Raw genomic sequence first — 23,248 nt, 5'->3', positions numbered from 1 at the left:
TCGGAGCTGTGTTTGCAGTTATCAGTAGTCATAACTGTAAACGCCTGGGTCCTTTCTCTACAGGCAACAGGCAAAAGCACCCTCGGCTGCAAAAAAAACCCACTCCACCCGCAGTGAATTTAGCACAGTGAGCGAACTGAAAGTGTGGCTGAAGGCGTCAAGTGGTGAATAAATCAAAGCACTAATTTCAGCTGTGTTTAGGCCAGCCGTACGGCTGCGGTAACCTCACGGTGACCGTCGGGAGGGTTGCCAGACGCCCTAAATCTCGCTTCTCTGGAGAGCCGAGACTCTCCTCCTCTTGCTAGGGCGATCCAGTTTTTGGCTGAGGGACTCTCTTCCTCTTGCTAAGGCAATCCAGGTTTGGCAGAGCTCAACATCCCTCAGCCCAGCTGGCGGCTCGGCGCTCTCCTCCAGGCCTCGGTCCATGACACCAGCGGACACATCGCTGCGATAATCCCTTGTAAAACACGGCAACAAACAGGTGTTGCCATCAGTTCCTGATGTTTACCCACTTCCGCACGCCAACTTCAACCCCCTCCCTTGCCGGACCTGCCTCGGTCCCGCTAAACACGAGGAGTTCCCCCCGCTCAGCCCCTGAGGGGAGCCACGGGCAGCACCGCGAGGCTGAGGGGGCAGCGCCGGTGCCCGTGTGTGAGGCGGGCGGCGGGAGGGGGACACAAAATGGCGCTGCCCCTCAACCCCTCGCCCTCAGCGGGGCCGAGTGGCGGCGGGCCGGCCCGGGGGTGGCGGCGGCTCCCGGCCGGCGGAACCGCCGCCTTCCTTCCCCCAGCAGGTGGCACCGGGGTCCCGGCGCCGGCGGCGAAGCCATTGCGGGCCGCCCTTCGCCGCCGGGCCGCGGCCGCGCAGCCGGCGGGGGGGAAGGCGGCGGCATCGCCCCCGCGGGGCTCCCCCCGCCGCACCCCGCTTTCCCTCAAAGTTCGGGGCGGGAGCGGGGGGGAGACCGGAGCCAACTTGTCCCGGATCCCTTTATTCGCCGCCGGAGCCGCCGTCTCTCCCAACCCCCGCGTGTGTTGCTGATCGGAGGGACGGAGCTCGGTCCTGTGTCCGCCCCGCTCCTTCCTGCCCGCACCATGGAGTTCGCCCAGAGGAAGAGGAGCAGGAAATCCCAAAGCTTTAAACTGGTCAACGAAGGTAAGGCGAGGGCGACCGGGCTTTGTTCGCTGGCCGGGGGCAGCCCCGACTTTTGCCCCGGGGGGAGCGGGGCGTTATGAAACGCCGGCGCCCCCGGGCCGCCGCTCCCTCCCGGCTCTGTTATTGAACTCCGCAATCCTCTGCCTGAACTCCCCGAAACCATTGCATGCCTTTTTTCTTCTTTTTTTTTTTTTTTTTAAATTTCTTTCACCCCCTTCCCGTTTCCTCTTTTTTTTTTTTTTTAATTATTTTTTGCATGTGTGTTACGTGTTGTTGCAAAACCACCACCCCAAGCCTCCCCCTCGCCACCTCAGGTGGACGTGTTATTTTTTCCAGCCAGACCTTGCACAAAATAAAGTTGGATCGTGTTTCGTGGTAAATCCTGCTTGGGCGAGGGGGGGGGGGGGGGGAGAGAAAAGGTAAAATTGGGAAGCGAGCAAAAAATAATGACACTTGAGCAGCGACGGACCTCCTTGGTATTCAACTCTTGTGGATTTATTGTATTTGGGGTGGTTTTTTTCCTCCCCTCGGCTGTGTACATCCGTGTATTTCAAAGAAAAGCTGAATCGAGGTTGCTTTATTAAAAATCCACGCAGGTAATTAATTGTACATGGGCAGGGGAGAGCCGCTGGCGTGTAACTTGTTCGCTCGGTGTGTGTTTGCTTTTGGAAAAGAGGATATTTTAAAAGGGATCGTGAGGGGAGAAATATTTGGATTCATGTCGAGGATGAAGCACTGCTCTGTGTTTCAGTCTTGTTGTTGTTTTCTTTAATTAAAGGGAAAAAAAGATACAGCCGCTGGTAGGTATTTTAACAGGTGGACTTCCCATCCCTAGGGATTTATTTTGGTTGGGGATTTACCCCTTCTCCGGCTGATGACATATATTTGCCCTGATAGATTTGACTTGAGATCGTTTCTCCTTTTGTGTTTCCAAGTATTGGACGGGAATATCTCCATGAAACGCTGTGTGTGTCCTGCATGCTAAGTTCAAGGCAGGTGACTGCTTGGGTGTAATGTCGAAGTGGTGAAAAGGGGGACACACACACGAGTGTCAAGACTTGCTGTCTGAGGACTGCTCTGCAAAATTATGTTCGATGAGAAGAAATTCAAAGATGGAAATAAACTCACTCGGTGGGAATAGTAAATAATGACTGCTGTATCGTGGTGGAGAGGTCTGGGGCATCAAACATGCTCCCTGTTAAAAACTAGAAGGGCAGTGACCTGTCAGATGTGTCTGAAATGTATTGGAGGTCTGTATCCATTAGCAAACCTATCAAGGGTGCAATTTTTACAGAGAACAGGTTTGGTTTGTAGGTTTTTGGTACTGAACATGCTCCTGACTTGGAGGCTGAGTTAGTGCAGAACTGGGCTGGAGCATGGAGGTGGTGAAAGTGAAACGTGGAAGAGCAAAACTGAAATTTTGCTTTGTTTATTTCTATCCTAATGGACCTGTAAAAAGAGTATGCCAGAAATAGGTGACTATTTTGCCAGTCTCGGTTGCCACTTCTTACAGGTTTAGATATGCCTCAGTGTGTGAGATGATCTATTTAACCTTATTTTACTAGGTAAATTCAGTTATGATGGTACTTTATTAATAATATTTTATCAGGGGTCTCTTTTTGGATGTAGAAAGTCAAATAGAAAGCTACACTAAAAGCATATCCTATAGAGAAAATTGTCTTTGTACTTTGAGAATGGAGGAGATAAAAATCATGTTTTGTATGTGAGTCTGCACTCTCATACTCTTTTCTATCACAGTTGATTAGAAAGATAATTATGTATAAATAGTTGTCTCTTGTAATTGGCCTTTGCCTCTTGCAGGAGTCATTCCGTAATGTCACAGTTTAGTGTTTACTGTTGTGAAATTGATACGGTTTTTCCAGTGCCTGGACTGTGACATCCAAGGCAGAAGAAAGAAACCAGAGAGAAAAGGCTATGCTGTGTGAATTCGTTGGTAACACCATCTGCTATTGATGTGTGCCCATACAATGCTTATTCTGTCCCAAAAATAACTTCAGAGCACCTTATCATAATGATCAATAATGACCAAATCAAGAGGAAACCCATTCCTGTGCTAAAACGCAGCCACCTCTGGGGTGCAATGTGGCGACTTTAAGGCAGCAGCTGCAGACCAGAAGAATATTGTGACCAGCTGGATGTACAGGGAAGTGCTAGAGAAGAAACCATGTGTAATTTGTATATCTAAGGACCATGAGTCCGTAAGTCATTTAAGGCCTAGTTTCCACGTACTTGCTCCCACAGATCTTGGAATGTCCCTGGGAGGATGAAGGTGCAGACTGTGGCAGGTTGACCCTGACTGGCCATCAGGTACCCACCAAGCCTCTTCATCACTCCCTTTGCTCAATAGGACAGCTAGTGATCATGGAAGGCAACATAAATCCCGCTGGTTTAGTCTCATGAAAGAAGCTTTTACTTCCTTGATGTCGTATCTCAAACTTCACCTTTACCCATTTCACTCACTGGGTGTGCTCAGCAGAAGAGCCCTTCATGTAGCACCTCATCGCTGACCTCTCCAGTTCTGTGGCATGTTTGTTTTCCCCTCATTTTCTTTCCAGGTCCTTCTCATTCTATTGCATCGCTGTGTTAGGCTCGATTTTAGTTTACTTATTGGGTTGTTCCTCCTCTTGTGCCCTCGAGACAGTTGTGCTGTTCAAATAAACAGCACATAACAAAAAAGTGACTTCCAGGAGACCTTTCCAATCCTGTAGCTGCTTGGTCAGAGGTGCAGGTGTGCTGCTTGTGGGAGAAGGAGCTGCTTATGCCACTGTCCACTTCTGTTACACCTTTTAAGTGAATCCCCCAAAGTGCCCTTCCATGAGTTAATCTGTGCCTCATTTTCTGTAAGGCCAGTAAACATAAAACCAGTTTACAGAGGGAGTAGCTGAGAGCGTTGGGAACTGGGAGGGCATTGAAAGAGTGAGGTGGGGAGGTGGCTCTTTCAAGACACTGAATATATTGTTCAGTCTTGAGCAATTTGCCGAAGGACAGAGTGTGTGCCAGTAGCAGAGTCAGAAATAGCATCCAGGAGAGCTGCCTTTAGACACCTTTTTTTTTTCCTTGGACTTACTATTCCCTCTGTGTACACATGTAAACAAAGCTCTGGTTTTACTGAACACCTGCCTGGGGTTACAACAGAGACCTTCACAGCAAAGTATTCTTATATTTGAAATAGAAATTCAGTGGTGATTTTTTTTTTTTTTTTAATATCCTGTAACATCTCTGTATATGAGATGCCAGTGGTTATTCTTCAGGTTATCACAGTTAGTGATAACTGCTAGTTTCTATAGGTGAATATCCTAAGGTGTCCCTGATCCTCCTTTCTTTGGAATTGGGAGGCCAGTGACATCAGTATGAGTCAGGATAGCTGAGCAATACAGCCTTGATGTACTTCCTTACTGAGGTGAAGTTTAAAAGTTTTGCTTGGTCTCTGGGAGGGTAAAGTTTTCATTATAAATCTGTTTTCCATCTGTAAAGCAAGAAGCCAGATAATTGGCATCTGGTGGGATAATTTGCTGTGAAAATGAACACAGTAATTTAGGGCAGGCGTAGCTATTCCCTAAAATCTGTGAAATATTTGAGCTGAGTCTCTCCAGTGTGAGCAAAGGTTTTTTTAGGAGGTGCTGATACCGAGCACATTTTCTGTGGTTAATTTGATGTACATGAAATAAACTGCAGATATATTGATAAATTGTGTAGTAAAACTGTAGCGATGTGTTCAGTGTTCATTTTTTCCAGATCACTTGAGTTCTAATTTTTTTTATCGTTTTTCATTCCAGATTATCATCATGAGATATATAAGATCTCTGACTACAGCAATGATGTTAATGGGGAGACCAAAGAAACACAACCAGTTTTTTTAGGTATGTGCTTGTGTTGATTAATTTCTGAGCAATATTGCGTGGCCATTTGCAATTAGGGAGGAAAAAAACCTCTGTGCAAGCACAAGAAAGCGCCTGCCATTGTTTAATATGACGTTCTTTTCAAGACCCTTTTATTCTACGAATTGCCAATATATCCTTTATTAACACTGCTAAAAGTTGTAATTTCAAGCATAAATGTTTATTAGTGTCTACACACAGTGCTAATTATCACTCACTCAGAGAGCCAGATGCTGACTCTGCAGTTTTGCAGCTCTCTGCTCACCCCATTTACATTGCATATTCCCTGGCATGCTTCACTGGCAATAGTTTGTGTAATTGGGGTATTACATCTTTGACATCTGGATAACAGAAATTCAATTTCCAGGAAGCTGCTATTTGTTTGGTTTTGCTTCTGCCTTGGGTGGGATAGAGGATTAATGTGCTGTCTTAATGTAATGTCCTTTCACCTCTGGAGCTTGCCTGCTAATCCTGCCATGGCAAAATTAAATTAAATCAACAGTTAAAAATGTGTAAAGAAAATAGAGAAGTAATATAGGGTCTGCAGCCTGATATGTATTAGAGCATATCAGTGACTGGCTATCAGTGAACCTTTACCTTTCTTGAGTGCTTTTTGTCCTGTATAACTCCTCAGATGCAGTGCTTCTTCCTTTCCTGCTTCCAGCCCCTTCCAGTTCATCCAGGACCTCACCTGGATAAAGCAAGTCTTGGCAAAGATTTGGCAGGCTAAATTCAAAGAAGTAGGGGCCAGTTTTTTGAGCTGTATAAAGATTGTGGACACTTTATTCGGGCTTTGGAGAAAGCAGGTGCCTTTGCAGCAAGAAATTTGGGGATGTCTGCCTCTCCTTTTCAGCATCAGGAGCCTAAACGTTTTTGTGGGGTGATTGAAGGTTTCTGTAGTCTGTGTGTGTTGCCTCCTGGAGCCAGCAAGAAGCATTGGAATGTGGGAATCAGCACCTGAAGTCAATCTGCATGCAAAATGGCTTTGTCTCCTAAATTCATAGTGCCACATGCTCTCCTAGAGGTCAGCAGCAAATGGGAGAGAACAGGAGGATGCGTTAAAACGGGGGTGGGAGCTGTGTTAAATTCCCTTCTCAGCTTCTCACCATTAGGATATTGAACAAGTATTTCCTCCCTACACCCATTTCTAGGGAGAAGCGAAGACAGCTGCTGTGCTTTGTGTTTGGATTTCATGTTCTGTAAGCACTTTTGGTGGAGTCTGATAAACCTGATGGAGTGAGCTCCACCAGAGGTTTACTTGAAATGCTTTCTCTTCCAAGCCTAAGTCATGATAAAGCTTCGGCAAGAATTAGGCATCAGGCAAGGTGCTCTAAGAATGTGCAGAAGTCTGTGCTTTGACATTTGTGCTGTGAGTCAGACCATCTGATCTTGATTTTGGCTTGGTTGTGTTGTCCCTAGATTTGTTTGGGTTTTTCTTTTTTAGTGCATCCAGCTCTTCATTGTGACTGAAGGTGCTCTGGCATTTAAGTCCCTCAAGTTCACCTATTTCAAGAGTCAGTCAGAATTTAACCTCTAAGAGTGTGAATCCCATCAAGGATCTTCCTTATCAGGTATAGTCAGGGTATAATCGCTGCTTCACTTGATTTCACTGCTTTATGCCAAAATTTATCTCAGAAGGATGTTTATTCCAACTTTTTGGTTTAGAGTCAAGTTTTTTCTCTGGTTTAAGTGATCCCTGGGATCAGCAGTTGAAACCTCAGTGTGATGCAGCCTTTAGTATGGAATGAATGCTATGATACAGCATTGAAACAATCACCTTTAGAGAAGGTGAAATGTTAGTGGCCGTCTATAAATGAGTGAAGCTTTATTGGGAATGGGATGTGCAAATGCCTTGGTTGCACAGCTGAGCATGGTTAACTCCAAACTGCTGTTGAGAAGAGGGGAGCTGCTAGAGTAAATGAGTAAATCAGAAGAATCCTGTTTGTTTAACATACAGATAAATTAAGGATGAAATGTCAAGAAAGACCTGTTGAACCTAGATGGTCTTTTTTACACCAGCACAGATGGGCAAAATACAGCTTTGTGTAAATGTAGGCTGAAATTGGAGGAAGCTTCAGTGCAATTAAAAGAACATGGTACTGGACATGACCTCTGATGGTTGCGATGGTGCTTTCTGAACAGAGCCTGGGAAGTTTTCTCATATGGTGTGGTGTTGGGAGTGGGAGATGTGGGGGCTTGTCCTCTCCCCAGTCCTTTGTTCTGATAAGACGATAAACAAGAGGTCACATCCTTCTAGATGAAGGACATGCTAACCACAGTCTTTACAAAATTGCAGGGGAATGTGGAACATGGCTACTATATTTTGTGGATGAGGACTGGCATGTCTTTTGTTTTGAAGGAAAGGGCTTAGTTATCTGGTACCAGGAGAGACTGCTCAGCCTGTGGAGGAGGCAGCTCAGCGTGAAATGCTTAAACCTCAAACATGGGTGAGATTTAAAACAAACCTGACTTCAGTTTTTCCAGTTAAGTCACAGGGCTGCTAGCCCAGAGTTGGTATTACAAGCCCATGAGTGGACTATGAACACCCATGTGTTCTGGACAGTGATGAATAAACTTAGACTGTCTATTAAAAAAAATTCTTTTGCATACACCATATTGGTTTTTTTCAGTCTTAATGTTTTATTACCATCACAAAAAAGTGGAAATATAGTATACCTCCAGACTGAGTGTTTTTACAATGCTTTCAACTTGAAATTCAGGCTCTATGTTTGAAAGGTTAATGTAGAAAACTAATTATATTATCCTGGTAATCAAATGTGTGATGAGACATTTGTCTGTGTAATTAACAGTGAAGAACTTTTATAGTTTCATAAAATTGAATGCTATGCACAGTGTGCTTGGAGCATTTGTTTTGAAGAGATGTCCAAAACAGAGATGTTTACGACTGATATAAAGTGGAACTGAAATGTACTGTAATGCAGGTGTCTGTGCATTTTACAGCATTTCGCATTGTTGAAATGGAAGGCAGCAGATTAATAACTTCGCTGTGTCATGGTAAAAATAAATAATGTGTTCTTGGAGCAGGGGAGCAATGCATAAGTTACTCACTAATTTCAAGAATTTATTCTGTCCCAGAAATAATATCCTTTGCAATTTATTCACAGAGAAAAAGTTGACTTAACAAGTAACTTCACAGACTTGTGTTACTGTTAATAGGATTATATCCCAAGTCTGGTTGTTGCAGTAGTGGCTTCTGTAATTAAGACTGCATGAAAGTTTATTTTATGTATCTGTGTTCTCTAATGATCTAACTTTGTAAAGCATTTCCCTTTGGGGCTGAAGCATGATCTTGGCCTGGGATATTTTCAAGTGGGGGAAATTGTTACATATCTATTATTACTTTTTAATTATATGATCCATTAGTATATACTTTTATTGAACAGTTGCTCACTTGTCCTTTCCCGAGGGATTTAGCTGACACAGCGTGGCATGAAAGTGTGTAACTTGTGCTTATGTAGCTGCTCCTGTTTTGAAACTGTTTCACCAGGCTCCTCCAAAGACTTACTTTGTGGTGGGAGTGACGGCTGGGCCACCTGGTCTGACCCAGTTTCCAGGGAAATAACCCCCAAATCGTGAATGGTGTCAGGGTCTAATCCTGGGTTTGATTCTGCAAATTTCTTTGCTTACATTAGTGTTTGTGGAGCTTAATAACTTTATTTGTCTCATGGTAGGCAGGGTTATCAAACTGTGTGTTTCTGTACTTGCTTTGGGAGTAAGAGGTCTGATTTGAGGGTGATCCAGTTTTCCTGCATCTCTAATCCTAGTGCTTTGTGTGGTGACATGAGCATAGGAAAGTGCTTTTAAGTGGTGTTTTAGAGCACTGCTAAGATGCCTCAACTAAGACAGCTTCAATGTCCCTACGTGTTAGTTTAGCAGAGTCAAAATTTCCAGCTCATAACTCGTGTTGCTTGTGTGATCCTCTGACACCATTCATGACCACTGTCCTCCCCGCTGACTTGGGGTTTAGGTTTTTAGTTTGCAAAGGGTGATGTTGTCTGTGTTCTTTCTTCAGTGTAGGATCTTATATGCTGGCAAAGACCTGGGATCGCTTTTTTGGGAAATGTGTGCTTACCCCATCAGTTTAGTTACATGGATGTCTGATTCCAGTTATGCACAGAGCAGTCACAATAAGATTCCACGTGATTTAGGAGACCTTTGCTCTGATAAGGAGTCATGCACATGGATCCTCTATTTTCCCCGTGCTAACCTCTGCAACTTTCTCTTTCAGGATGACTTGTGGTACAAGGTGACAAAAAATACCTTGGTTTTTGAAAATTATTATTTGATGTGGGTATAGTTCTTGCTAAGAAGGGATGCTGATATCCCTTCTAGGATAACTGTCTCTGAAGGAAATACCTGAACACCTTGTAGCATTCTAAAAGGTGTCTGGGTGAGTTCAGCTTGGCTGAGCAGTGGAGACATGTGCCCTGTGTGCACGTGCTTCCCGATTCCTTGAGCTGTTCTGAATCAGCCCTTATGGAGTCTTCAAACACAGCAGGCAAGTTTTGCTGGCCCCCTTCCAGGGAGAGCAGCATTCAAGTGGCATCTAATAAATTGCAATTTAAAATGCTTAATTATATAACCCTTTGCAATTGTTTATTATTTTTTGTTGTGCTTTCACACCATATGCATCGACTTCCACTTTTTCTCACCTCTGAAGCCTTGTTTCCATACAAACCAGGCTCATGTTGTCAGCTCACATGTGCTTGTCTGGCTGTCTGTCGCTGCCATTCCTACCCTCCCAACAGCTCCTGAACTCATCCACCAGTTTCAGCCTAGGTAGACACAAAAGTGGAAATCTGAGATGAAGGTACCATCAGTAAGCAGCCTGATCAAGGAAAAAGCCCTATTTGCATGGTCAAGAAAGGAAAAAGTTCCATAGGCATTTCATCAGCCCAAAAAACATAAAATTAAACTCTAATTAATAGAAAAACTGTATTTTAAAAGTCAACTCGTGAATATTTCCCAAAACATACGAGAAACATAAATGTTAGAAACAAAGAAAGTAATTGTAAAATACTGGACCAAGAGAACATGATGGTTATTTGTTTACGTGAGTTGAAGGAAGAAAAAATCAAATACAGATGATTGCCCAACCTTAATTCTGTTCACCCATTTATACACTTTAAAACACACACATTAATACAGACATGGTTACCACTTCTCTAATACTGGGATAAAATTAATACTTGAACATATGAATATGGTTGCATATAATTTTATAATTCTTTGCACTGCTATGATAATATTAGATAAACTATTTGGGAAACGTATAACAACTTGTTGGTAGGCAATGTGATATATTAAGTTTAATAAACCTAATAGTGAAAAGATGGACAGGCAGGTAGGAGCAAAGAGTATAATAACTGAATTATCATCAATATGTTGTTAACTGGAGTAATTTACAGGCCTGTTGCTTCAGACAGCTGCGCACTTAGCACATGGATGCTACTGCACCCTGAAACAGTTCTGGTTTACATTTGTGCCTTTGTAATTTTAAACATTCTTGCAGCTTTCAAAGCAGGAAGTTTTTATGTCCTGTACACTTTCAGTAAGGAAATAGATTGAAATGAATTTTGAGGAAATTACTTTTTATGATTGTGTAGTATTTATTAAAGGTCTTTGTTTTGCTTTTTTTCTTATTTTTTAAGATTTATAAGATTACAGGTCATGCGGGAGAAAAAAGATGTTGTTTGTCAGGCGCCATTGCAGAAACAACTATAACAGTAGTTATTAAAAATTGTTAATATGTTTTTTTTATGACAACTGACATCTTTACGTACAAGTTCCTAAATAGGGCTGTAACTTGCCAGGGTTCTGTTTTGAGTAGCATTTTATGTCTTAGTGTTTTGCAAGTAACTTCATTGATTTCAGATAAAACCCAGGAGTTTACATGGGGTATCCCAATGGCAAATCCTGTAGGCAGGCCTTTGGAGGCATCCCTGTCTCCTTGGAAATGGTGAGGACCTCTGGTATGTGTACAGAGAGGCTGAAGTATGCACCACTCTTCTCAGGCCTCAGCATCTATCTCGGAAAGCTTTGCACAGATAGGTAATGGAGATTTCTTTGTAATAAACTACTTTTTTTTCGGTGTTTCATTATTCTATTTAGCATTTAAAAGAAGGCTGTCTCTTCCACAGGACATACTAATTTGAGTTGTTGTGTTTTCTCTGTGCCTCATCTTCTTTTTTTTCATTTTTAAATTACATGGTTATTATCTGTGAAAATTATCAGCAGTGGAATAACTGATAAGAAAATGCTGTCCATGGCCTCTAGAGCTAATAGCCAAATGAGATAACCAGGGAGCAAGAAGTTAAATCTGTTACTGGTGTTGTACCCATCTGGAGATTCAGATGGTGTAACATCAGCTGCACTCCACTCCTGTGGGGAAGATGCTGCTGTTGCTGGTCACTTATAAACTAAAAGCTGGAAAAAGGCATGATTGAGAGAGGAGTGATGTAAACTTGCACTGAAGACTAAGTCAGGCTTATAGCCTGTAGGTTTTTAATGCTCTTCCTTGTAAAAGGGAAGACATATTTTAAAAATAAAAGAAAAAACCCAAACAAACAAAACAAACAAAAAAAAAACCCACCAAAAACCAAACAGAAAAGCCCTGAAAAAATCCCAAACCCCAACAAACAAGTTTACAAAGGGTGAATCTCCCTGTTTAAGTAAGGATCTACCTAAACACAAAGACAGGCTTATGTTGGATGCAAGTGCAGGGTTTATTGTAACATAAATGTAGAGTTTTTTTGTATCTGGAGTTAAGTATGCTCATGTCACTGTATAGGAAGACTTCTATATAAAGGAACAAGGGAACAGAATCAAGGCTGAATAAGCTCAATTAACATCAATATTTTATGTAATTGGGTAATGGAAATTTAATCTTTCTAACAACATGTCACCCGACCAGACACATAGCACAGTCCCTGCACCCGGCAGGAGGAGGTGGGTGGGAAGCTGTTTTAATACTCACATACATTTTGCCATTGAGTACAAATCCAAATTGCCAACATAAAACTCCCAGGGTAATGTTAAAGGGCACGACAGGAAGGGATTGCTCCAGGCTGTGGTGTGGTGGGAGCATTTGGAGCTGGGATATGGGCAGGTACAGCCATGTACAGGAGAAAGGCAGCGTGCAGTGTACGAGTGTGAGTATCTCAGTAATTGGAGTCCAGTGGTACTCTGCAACCTTTCGAGGTTGGGAACTGCAAACAGTCAACCCCCGGTTGGGCTGGGGCCAAAAAGTGTCATTTTAAAGGAATTGGTGCTGTTACTGTTAATTAAATCACACCAGCACACATAAATCTGCAGGCAAACCAACTAAATAAATAAATACAGTGCAGAACTTCCTTGCAGAGGGTTTTTCTTCCCGCTTTAGCTGGAGTGAAAATGGTGCTGGTGTGTTGCTGTATGGGGTTGGCAAATATTTTTCTAAGTTTGGACTCAGAGCTTTCTTGCAAGCCGCCCATTCTCCTCGCTGGATCGGGGTGGGCTGGAGCCAGCTGGCACCAGCCCAGAGAACCGGTGCACCAGGTCACGCAGGAGGTGCTGGGATCCAGTAGAGGCTGGAGTGCATTGTTCAGCTCCTCTCCCCTTCTGCTTTTTCTCCTCCTGGAATAAAAACTCCCACTTTTGGGTATTTAGTGTCCCTGGGTACACCAGGCATGCAGCATGTCCCAGCCGTGTTGAGCTTGGCCTGTGTTGGGGAGGGGTTTGCTGCTCTTTTAGCTGTCTGGTTTAGCTGCTACCTAAACGTGCACCTAAGTTTAGACAACTGAATAGTGCTGTTGAGTTGATAAAATTATTCACATGCCTGGCATTTAGCACACTTTCAAGTACCTTGTTGAACCAGAGATGGCACACCTTGCATCTTGGATTTTTGGAGAGTAGGTTTTTTTTCTTCTGAAGTTTCCTTTGTACAATTGCTTTGCCAAAACTAGGTTTATTTTGGGAAGCACAAATATAAATTGAATAGAGGACACCAGACATTATCGTATTAAGTATTCTATAAAGGAAGGTTGATCATCAGTTTCTAGATCTTACTTATGCCATTTGCTTAGGATGTTTGATTTTTCTATTACCAGTAAGAAAACCAGAAGCTTCTTACTTTAGAAAGGGGAATGAACACTTCCTTATTGCTCATGAAATGTAATGTATGCTTTAACAAGCAAAATAGCTACTATCTGCCCAAAACACATCTATTCATTGTGCAATCAGCAGTTTCATGTGTAAAATTAATACTTAAACAGTGCCAGGAGTGTTAAGTATGTAACTTTTATTATTTAAATGCCCTGAATTTATTTGGAACAGTCACATTTTTCTCGTATATGTTTCCATTTTCTTTTTAGAATCTACATTTTTAAGACATCCAGCAATTCAGCTATCTGCAGTTACACACATATTAGCTACTGTTTAATTTATTCCTGTATAATCCAGTATTACTAAATTCTGTGGACTAAGGAACTGATTCTGTTCATTAAAATCAATAGATGCAGTGCTGTTCTGCATGTGTGTGGTGTGGTGCTTTCTGTGCTTTATTTTTTTTGTAGGATCTATCCTTCAGCATACAGCAAACTGATATATAAAGGGTCTGATCCTTTGGGCTTTACTCAGGGAGAATATCCACTGATGTCAATGCTTGAATAGGATCGGTCTGTTAAAAGGACAGTTTATTTGAAACTGCTGTAGCTATTATTATTTCCTTCTGGCAAAAAATAATCTTACTCATCAAAGCCTTAGAAACAGCATTAAGAAAGCCAAGTTCAGCAGGTCTTTCAGGCATGAGAGCTGTCAGCTATGGCTGTGTGAAAGCATAGCCTGGTACATCCCAACAACCACTCAACCATCCCTTTTCTTTCTTGTTGTTATTTATTTATTTATGTTCTCCAACTCTTATTGGCATCTAAAATCACTAATCGCTGCCCATTACTGTTTTTGCTAATTTATAGTGGTAACTGTGGCTCTGTTTTCATTAGGAGATGAAAGCCGGGAAATTAAAAAACAAATTACAGGGATGAGAAGATTACTGAATGACAGCACTGGAAGAATCTATCAACGAGTTGGCAAAGAAGGAGAAAAACTGAAGGAGGAGCCCCAAGATTTAGATTTAGCCTGGGCCCAGCGCCTGAATCCCCCTGCGGAGTCCCAGGCGAGCCTTCATCCGTCACAGAGCGGTGCATGGAATGAGTTATCACCCCAAGCCAGCCATTTTTCAGGGCAATACGGAACTCGATCCAAAACATTCCAAAATCAGGCTCGAACTGTGGCATCCAATGGTATGACCTGTGTTAGATACTGAGAAGAGTACCTTTTTTTTCCCCTCTCCTTGTTCTCTACTAAATATCTACCTTTGTTGTGATGATATATTGTACCACTGCACTGAAAGCAGTTATAGTTAAGAGTCTACAAAATGAGCACATAGTTATCACTTCAAAAAGGTGTGAAAGTGGGCACGGTGTGTTCTGCTACCATCTGTCTTAGCTTTTAAAATGGTTTTCTGGTGATAGGATAGAATTACTCAATGCCTTTACAAGTTTAATCTCTATATAGTTCTTACTAAAACAGCTTTTGTCATTGTTATTAAATTAATGGCTAATTAAATGTCAACCTCTACTATTCCTCTTTGCCGTGAGTAATGTAGCACTGTTGTGACACCACTTGTGGAGCAGGATTCTACTACCTTTCATAAGGAGATGGCATCAGCCTTGTAACAGGCCACTGAACTGCAGGTACAAAATTCCATCACAGCTTTAGGCTTTTATTCCAATGAGACTATTGGAGAAAAGAGATGATGGAGTCCACCTATGAACAGCATGTACTAGAGTGTGGCCAATCCAGTACTGGCAGAGAATTCTGCCCTGAAGTAGATGGCAGTGTGCCTTTAAAATGCCTTTCTCTTATTAAGTCCCAGAGAATGGAAGTTTTGCCTGCCAGATTAAAAAACTCTGCTGTCAAAACTCCACCATAACAATCTCCTAAATATGGAAGGTCCCAAAATTCATCACACATCTCCTTCTTTGTCCTTAGAGGCCCTGGGCACTGGCAGGGACAGTTCTGTGCATGCAGAGAAGTGCCCAAGCCTGCATAGATTAAGTGTTTTGTTCCCAAATCCAGAAAGTAGGTGGAGCAGCACCTCTATCCCCTCAGGGGCCTGATTCAGCATGTGAGCTAAAATGTGTTGACAGGATTTGGCCCTATATGCAAGAAAATGTCAGCTTTGATTTTTTTGTATGTGGTGGAGGTATTCAGTTGACTTATGATCTCTTACAGGTTTGGAGTGGTCTATGGGACATGGAAGGGTCGGGTTGAGCAACCTCCTGGGCTGGGCAGGAGGAATGCCCAGGTTCCCAGCTCTTGGGGGAGCACCCCAGGAGGCACCTCCCTTTGCAGCTGTCCTGCTGCTGAAAGGAATGCAATCTTTTGGGTTATTACATAAAGGAGGGTGTGGGCCCTCTCCTCTGGCCACCTTTTGAAAAGATGATCTGGTAGCAGTTTGGTTTGAGGTGTCTGCCTCTAGTGGGGTTTTGTGATCCCAGATGCTGCTTGGGCTCCAAAGCCTGGTCTCTAGGGAAGAAAAACTTTTGATGCATTTCTGGGTGGTGAGTAAGCCCTGAAACTCCTCTCACCCAGCACACAGCTCTTCCGGGCATTTTAACAGCCTGATTCCCCCCATCCCTTGCATTGGGAGCCTGAGCATCAAACTCAGTATTTTTTAGATGTTGTTCAGAGGATGGACAAAGTTCTTAAAAGCTGGGTGTAGAAATGCTGAACAATACTTCAAAGGAGATACTACTCCTTGGTACTTGCCATGGTATTTAAGTTACCAGAGCAAAACTGTTCAAGCCAGACGTGAGGTTATTACCTGGGGCTGTCAGGCTTAGGTCATCACTAGGGAGATGTTCAGGCATCTGTAGTAGGTGATCTGAGTCCAGAAACTCTTTCTGTCCGGTGTGGATAGATACTTTGTAAAAAATGAAGATAGATGTTGTAGACCATCTGAATTGCTCAAATTTGAATGTAATAGACACATCAAGTCCATCTCAGTGGTGTACTTATCTACTCACAGGGTAAAGGTGGTTCAAGGAGAGGCTGAAGTAGGTGTTTAACAGTTGCTGGTATAGAAAGCATTTATGAGAAAGTTATTGACAGAATTCAAAGTGAGTAAAGGAGGAACAGGCCAAGCCTAGGTATTGCTGCAGCAGAGGGAAGAGTAGGAACATACTTTAAAAGCAAAGTGATTTCTTCCTAACCAGACTAACAGGGAGCACCATGTCTGTCCTATTACAGACAACAAACTCACACTTGAGTTTCATTTCTTGTGTTCTGTACCAAATCCAGCAGTGATACAGCAGCTGAATTGCTTTTGGGTTGTATCAAGATCATTTTCACTGGGTAGTGCTTGCATGCTTTTCCAATATATACTGGTACCAACGTTACAGCGAGTGAATTTCCTCTCAGCAGACCCAGCTGCAAGAAACATTGTCCTGGGCTATTTACTGCTCACATGGGGGAAGCAACTCCTGTACTCGTCATCTCCTTCTCTCAGTCATACAGGCAGGTATCAAATTTGCCTGCTGGCTAGCTTCCAAAAGAGAGGGAGATGGCTCTTTAAAGACTCCTTCATAAAAATAAAAAGTCTGATCTCCTTTTAAAATTAAAAATTGATTTATAACAAGTTGAAAAGGGTTGCTTTTGTCCTCTAAAAATGATAAAGATAGTGCTTGGAACAATGACTGAGAACACTCTACTAGATGTTTCTTACAACACAATAACTGATCAGAGGAGGGAGGATAGAAAGAAAATAAAAAACCCTCATGAATATATATGGAGTCAGTAGAACCCTGCTTTGATTTGAAATATTGGTGGTCTATTCTTCCATTCCTAGTACCTATGGTAGATTTACATGGGTAATTTCTATCAGTGCTAATGGGGATTATAATGTAAATCCCCTATGCCTCAATGGGAAAATAGACCCTTTTGTTTTCCATCAGGAGTCTGTGTGCCTCTGTGTTTTCATTAGGAACATGTTATATTGCAACAGGAAAATGTACAGGTATTTACTGATACAGTTTGTTCAAGTTTTCACATGCAGTTCACCATGACGTAGAGTCTTTGTTAAGAAGGGAACAAAAGCCACCAACCCTGTTTCCCCCATAGTCTTTCAGATATCATTTCCAGAAGCCCACTAAAATATTGAATTCTGATCAAGAGAAAGGACAGGCTTTATCCCAAGGATCTTTTAGTCTAAAACAACTGAGAAAGCACTGAAGGAAGGATGGTCTTACTTTGTCATCTGTTATTAAAACTCTTCTAATTTCTGGAAATTCATCTACTTAAAAGTCTTCTTATAACAGGTAGGTAAAGGGTATTGGTGGAGCCAAGTTGAGGGATTATTATTAATCTGCTGCAAAGCTAAAGAGAGCATTCTTTTTTTCCCTCTGTACCTGTAACAATGGGCTAAACACTTCATGGACCATTGAAAAGGTAAAATCCCATCCATGCCCCAAGGAACTTCCAGTGAATAGACTGGATACAAAGGAAGGGGGAGATCAAACTAGGCAGAGTCCCACTGAGTCAGAAACCTTTTTGTTTCAGTTTGAGATTCTCAGCCTGTTTTCCAGATAACTTTTTAGTTCTAAAAAGTTGTTTTATTTGCAGCTGAAACCTTGGAGAGATGAAGCCAGTGGTGCTATTGCATTTGCATTTGCTAGATTTGCAGGGATTTTTAAACTACTCCATTTATCTTAATACAGTTTAAACAGATTTTATCCATGGAAGATACTTTAAAATAACAAAATTTGTAATTACAGTAGTATGGAGAATCTAAATATCTGAGGAAAAGAGGAGAGTGACACCCAGAAGGTGTCAGCAATCTTTAAATGATTGATTAGTTTAGCTTTACAAGTAACTCACTTTTGGAGTGTGACCATCAGTTTGTTCAAGTCTCATAGATTTTGCTTCAGGTCTGAAGGAATGATATGGAAGGAGGTAGAGAACAAATGCCTGGGAAGGGAGATTTGAGGATGGAGGGACACACTGGAAGAATTAGGAAAGAGTGGGAGTGATTTAGTGGTGGCCAGATTTTCAGCTATTTCAAATGAGGATTAAAGTCAAGGGACCTGTGTGGGTCTGACATCAGGGATCTCTGATGAAAAAACACAACCAAACCTAAAAAGATAGTAATAACCTGGTTCGGCATCAGAGGAATGCAGAATTAATAATGAAAAATGGGAAGATTTATAAGTGGAGATTAAATGAATTGCTTGTGTTCACTTTAGCTAGGTAATGATTAAAGGCCACCTGGTAAGTGTCGGGCTATGGAAGAAAAAGGGAAATACACTGTCTGAACTCTAAAAGGGAAATACACTGTCTGAAGTCCACATGTAACACAAAGTGAGGTGATTTTTGCTGGGTGCATTTGTACCTATCTTGATAAAATGATCATCCCTCCTCTTGCATTCTTTGATGAGCAGTAAAATAGCCATCCGTTTAAATGACTGTAAGCGCATTTGGAAAGGACGGGAGGTGCATCCCCATCTAGCCTCAGTTTCAACCGGGTGCTGTTAGGTATTTGGTTGAATTTTGAAATTTTTATTTGCAGCGTTAGAACTAGGGATACAGCTGTCTTAAACTAAAGTGCAGGATACAGCTGTCCAGGCAAAGTTTGAAATCCCTCAGCTCTTACAGTCTGATTCAGAACAATTCGGAACAAAATTCAATTTAGAACAATTAAATTCTAATTTAGCACAAAAAATGCAAAACTTTTGGAAAGTAAGGCAGTAATAAAAGCACTGCTGAGGGCTAGAGCTAGAACCATGTAAGTTCAGTTAAGCACTAGTAAGAATTACTAGAGGAAAGGAATCTCTTGAACTACTATATTAATTTTCAAAGGGAAACCATGGAAAGCCTGTCTTGTAGGTCACAGTGATGGAAAACATCACAGAAAACAATCCCACCCTAGCATGCAGAAGAGCAGATTTGAAAGCTTTCCTTGCGGTGGTTCTTTTCTGGCCTGGTCTATTTTTTTTCCTCCAACTAGGGTATTTTATTTTCATTCTCAATTCTTCACATGGTAAAGAATCACATGCAACATTCACGGAGTTTAAAAATTCCTAGACCCTCATTTTATGTACAGTACAAACCTTTATTGCACAGACTGTCTTCATTCTTTGTAAGACTGTTCCAGGAGATGGGCTTTTTTGTGTGTGTGATAAAATGAGTATGTTTGTAATGAGGTTTGGTGCTTTTGTTATTCAAGATGAACCAGCCTGACAATAGAGAGCCCTGCTGTGAGGAGTGCATTATATTCACACTCTGAACAGTCTTCTCCAGCCCATGTAACATTGCATCCCAACTCAATACAATTGCACGTATTAGTAATTGAATAAAAACTAGTGGTCCCTTCCTCTTAAAAGGAATCATGTTGAAAATTATTTGCTTTCATGCTTTTGATCTAATTTTGCAATCTGATATATTGATCATAGTTTCAGACACCTGCTAATTGTTGTTTGGGTGATTTTGTGTGGGTTCAAGCCCCCATTTCATTCCTCTCTTTTTCAGGAGAAATCCCAATGGTGAATTCATCAGTTGGACCAAACTGCTGTACATGTAATTGCCAGTCAACCCTGCAGGCGATTCTTCAAGAGCTCAAGACCATGCGAAAATTGATACAGATTCAAGCAGGTACTGTGACCAGTCCCACACATGCGTGGTTATGACAAGCATTGAGTTGAAGATGGCCCAGCTTACTGCAGGGGTGTTGGACAAGATGGTCTTTGGAGGTCCCTTCCGAACCCAAACTGTTCTTTGATTCTGTGATCTTCCTGTTAGGGAATGGTCTAGGAAATCAAAGTCTGTGTGGGCACTCAGAAAAACTTGGATTGTTTCCTGCTCTCCTGACATTCAAAGTCAAATTTTCACAGGTTTCTTGGAAATGCAACTTTTACTTCTCAGATCCTTACCTGTAACATGGGATTTTATCTTGTAGCCTTTTAAGGTTATATTGAAAGAAAATTAATGTGATCAGATACATAATGAGAGCTGAGTGGGCAGGTCAATATGCCATAACCATGTGCAGTTTGTTTTCACAGTGCATTGATTCAGGGGTGCCAAGTGCTACTTTACCCGTGTTCTGCTTACCAGTTCACTAATCTTGGGGATAAGAAAAATAAAATTTGAAGGTGACTGAAAGTTACCTAATAGCTTTTCGTTCAAACCTCTTTCAGCTCTGTGGTAGTCTCAGCTGAGCTAGCCACTGCATGTTGTGGCCTCCACCCTTCTTCTGGCTGGGAAGTACCAGCTTTCAGTGTGTATACCAGCAATAATCTGTTCACTGGGGAACAGTCTAGTTTTATGCTAGGTTGGGAGCTGAAAGAGAACAGTGCAGAGCCAGAGGACCAGTTGAGCCAGCAACATAATGAGAATGTGGCAGGTAGAGTTAAGTCATCATAGGCTGATGTGAAGCTGCAGCCTCTGTGCTACCTAAAAATTAGTGTTAATGCTAATAAGGAGATAGAGATATTGGAGATTTTGTCAGTTGACTTGCCCATCCAGTATGAGTGATGGGGACTGGAGCCATGGAGGTTTCTCTCTTGGAGAGGCTAGATAGGACTTCTGTAAGAAAAGAGAGTGTTGAGTAATTAACTGAAATATGGATGAAGTAAAGGGCTGACTAAACTCCTCTTCTCCATGGCGTTTAATGTTTGAGTGAGTGATGGGAAGGATCAGACAGGTTTTGTAGTATCAGTTGACACACATAAAAATGCTTTTCTAGAAGCCATCAATTTACAAAGAAGAACAAAAACTTTTTTTTACAATCTTTACTGGTACATGGGATTCTTTATGCGGTCACACCAATTTCATTGAAGTTACATGGGTGATTGAAAAATGGCTTGTGAGTGAGAGCTAAAAAAACAGGGAGTATGCCAAAAGAGCTGACTCCTCAGTAGCAGGAACATTTCTTATTTATTATGTATCTACAGAGTAAGTACCTTGTTAATTTGTGAATCTCTTGATTCACTTGGAATACTTCATATCTTCTGAAATTATGGTCTTGCAGAGAAAAAAAATCGTTTGGCATTTTTGTTGCTAAAAGAAAAAAACTAAAATGCAAACTTGTAAGTGAAAGTGTAATAACTTATTTTAGTATTAAAACACCCTACTGTTGTACTTACAAATTACACATCACAGTCTTGTAAATCCTTGCCAGAAATGAAATATTCCAGAAATCTTTTAATAAACAATATTCTAAGGTTTATTTTCTTCCTCAAGCTTTGTAGGTGAGGACTTTTTGTAGCTCACTCATGTCTTGAATGAGTTTGATCTGCATGTGTAGCACTTCTGGCTTTTTGTTTGTTTGTTTTGACCTTGATCTTAGTGATTTATCCACCCATATAATTGTATCTTGATGGCATTCTTCTGGAGGGCTTGCTCGTATTGATGCAAGTTCAGGATTAGTGCCTTAATTTATACCAATGATTGTGGATATTGGAAAATGCAAAACACTGATAAATATAAAATATGGTTTCTCACATTTCAAAGGTAATACATGTCAGTTTTTGTGTATGAGCAAAACAATCTGATGCAACTTTGGGTTACTTTTTTCCCCTAGAAATTAAACTATTGAATAGTGTTTTCACTCATTCTTGACATAATGGTACTTGAAATGTTCTTGCTTAGCTAATTAACTTGGAGACCACAGTCATAAAGATAACTGTCATTGCATTAGCGCTTGTATTATCTTACTTTATCAGGAAGAGATCCTCAATGACAGTGAGATTCTCAGTCATTCAGAGGGCAGACAAATTAATCATCACTTAAGTGCTTCATGTCACCAACCATCCAGTGGTCACTAGGAAAAAGAACCATGTATTCCTAATTTTCCTAAAATACTGTTCATCAGTGTGACTTGAAAAGCCGCACAGCAGAGCTCACTGTCATTATCCCCATTGTAGTGATAGGAAAATTATGCAAAGGTGATAAAACTTATTTGTTTCCCAGGCAGCAGCAGCCCTGAAAATCACATCACTTATCTAGAATATAAGTTCAGTGTGTCAGTAATTTATTGGTGCATCTGTGTGGTTATTCATGGACTTTTGTCTATAAAATTAATGCATTAATTTCTTTCATTCAGTTGGGACTCAAAACAGACAGCAGCCTCCTGTTCCTCTGATTTGTGCACAGAAGTCAACAATATCAAGAAAGAGAAATAAAAAGAGAAAACTGCCCCTCAAAGCTGTTGAAGCAGTTACCATGAATAAGAAACCCAGCTCTGCAGAGAACGAGAAGAGACTGTCAGCAAACTCAGAACGATCGAGTCTGCAAGCAATTGAACCCCCCCTGAAACCAGAAACCCCTGTTTCAGGGTTTGGAATTATCCTTGAATCAGCTTCATCCGATGTAAGTTAAAATTTTAATATGCAGAATTGCAAGATTTTGAAATACTGACTCATTCAGGGGAATCAGTAGTCAAGTCACATTGATGCATCTTCCCAATTTTTGTTAGAATAAACAAGCAGATCCTGGGTAGGAGTGGATGGAGATGTTAAGGTTAGATGTGTGGAGTGCTTGTTACAGATTTTGGGGGGTTTTGGTGTTTTTCCAACTTTCACAAGCATGAAGTTTCCCCTTGAGTTCAAGGCTCCTGTTTTTTGACCTTTTAGTGGAAACTTGTTCTTTGTGTCTCCCAGTGGCAAGAGCCACAGTTGAGGTGAGGAGCCATGAACAGCCCCATCATTGCTGATGAGCCCATGTAGCCCACACGTGTCTTCATCCTGCCAAGGAGTATTTATGTGCTTTCCTGCCTGTCTGGTCCCACTGGCTTTGGGGAACTCCTCACCTCTAGAAAATTCATATTCAGTCTTTGCTGAATTGGGTCACTTGGTCTTGATTTCTGTGGGTGCTGGAGTAGGGCCTCAGCACTGTCAATGATGTCAGTGTGACTAAAGAGGCCAAGATCTGCCACTCTAAAAATGGCACTTTTCCTATAGAAAATTGCAGTAAGCATGTTTTCTTGACTCATGTACACACTGATAGAAATTTCGTGTACCTGGTGGATGATTGGCTTTATTTAATGGCCAAATTGATGTCATCCGAACCAGCTCACCGACAAGTAAACTGTTCATTAATTCCTCTAATATATTTTTAATTTTGAGCAGGCTTTTTCCAATTTCCTA

The 23,248-nt window shown here is 41.6% G+C and overlaps 1 protein-coding gene across 7 annotated transcripts in view; it reads left to right on the top strand.

The window, feature by feature from the left end:
- The first annotated feature begins 829 nt into the window (after positions 1 to 829).
- The window catches only part of BEND7 (BEN domain containing 7), a 46,512-nt gene continuing 24,093 nt past the window's right edge, over positions 830 to 23,248 (top strand). For 3 of the 7 annotated variants that reach the window (XM_042053144.1, XM_042053135.1, XM_042053152.1), the window contains exons 1-5: positions 832 to 1,152; positions 4,950 to 5,033; positions 14,051 to 14,350; positions 19,635 to 19,757; positions 22,207 to 22,472. In XM_042053144.1, coding sequence (XP_041909078.1) covers positions 1,092 to 1,152; positions 4,950 to 5,033; positions 14,051 to 14,350; positions 19,635 to 19,757; positions 22,207 to 22,472 — 834 coding nt within the window. In that variant the 5' untranslated portion in view covers positions 832 to 1,091. Of the gene's footprint in view, positions 1,153 to 4,949; positions 5,034 to 14,050; positions 14,351 to 19,634; positions 19,758 to 22,206; positions 22,473 to 23,248 lie in introns of all 7 variants that reach the window. The other 4 variants (XM_042053108.1, XM_042053118.1, XM_042053126.1 and 1 more) reach the window with 3 other exon arrangements.

Source organism: Corvus kubaryi, unplaced genomic scaffold (genome assembly GCF_017639235.1).
Source record: "Corvus kubaryi isolate FWS band 111438036 unplaced genomic scaffold, C.kubaryi_AGA036_p1.0 135, whole genome shotgun sequence".
NCBI lineage: Eukaryota > Metazoa > Chordata > Aves > Passeriformes > Corvidae > Corvus > Corvus kubaryi.
Note: the sequence above shows the minus strand (reverse complement) of the source record. Positions and strands in the feature narration are given on the sequence as shown.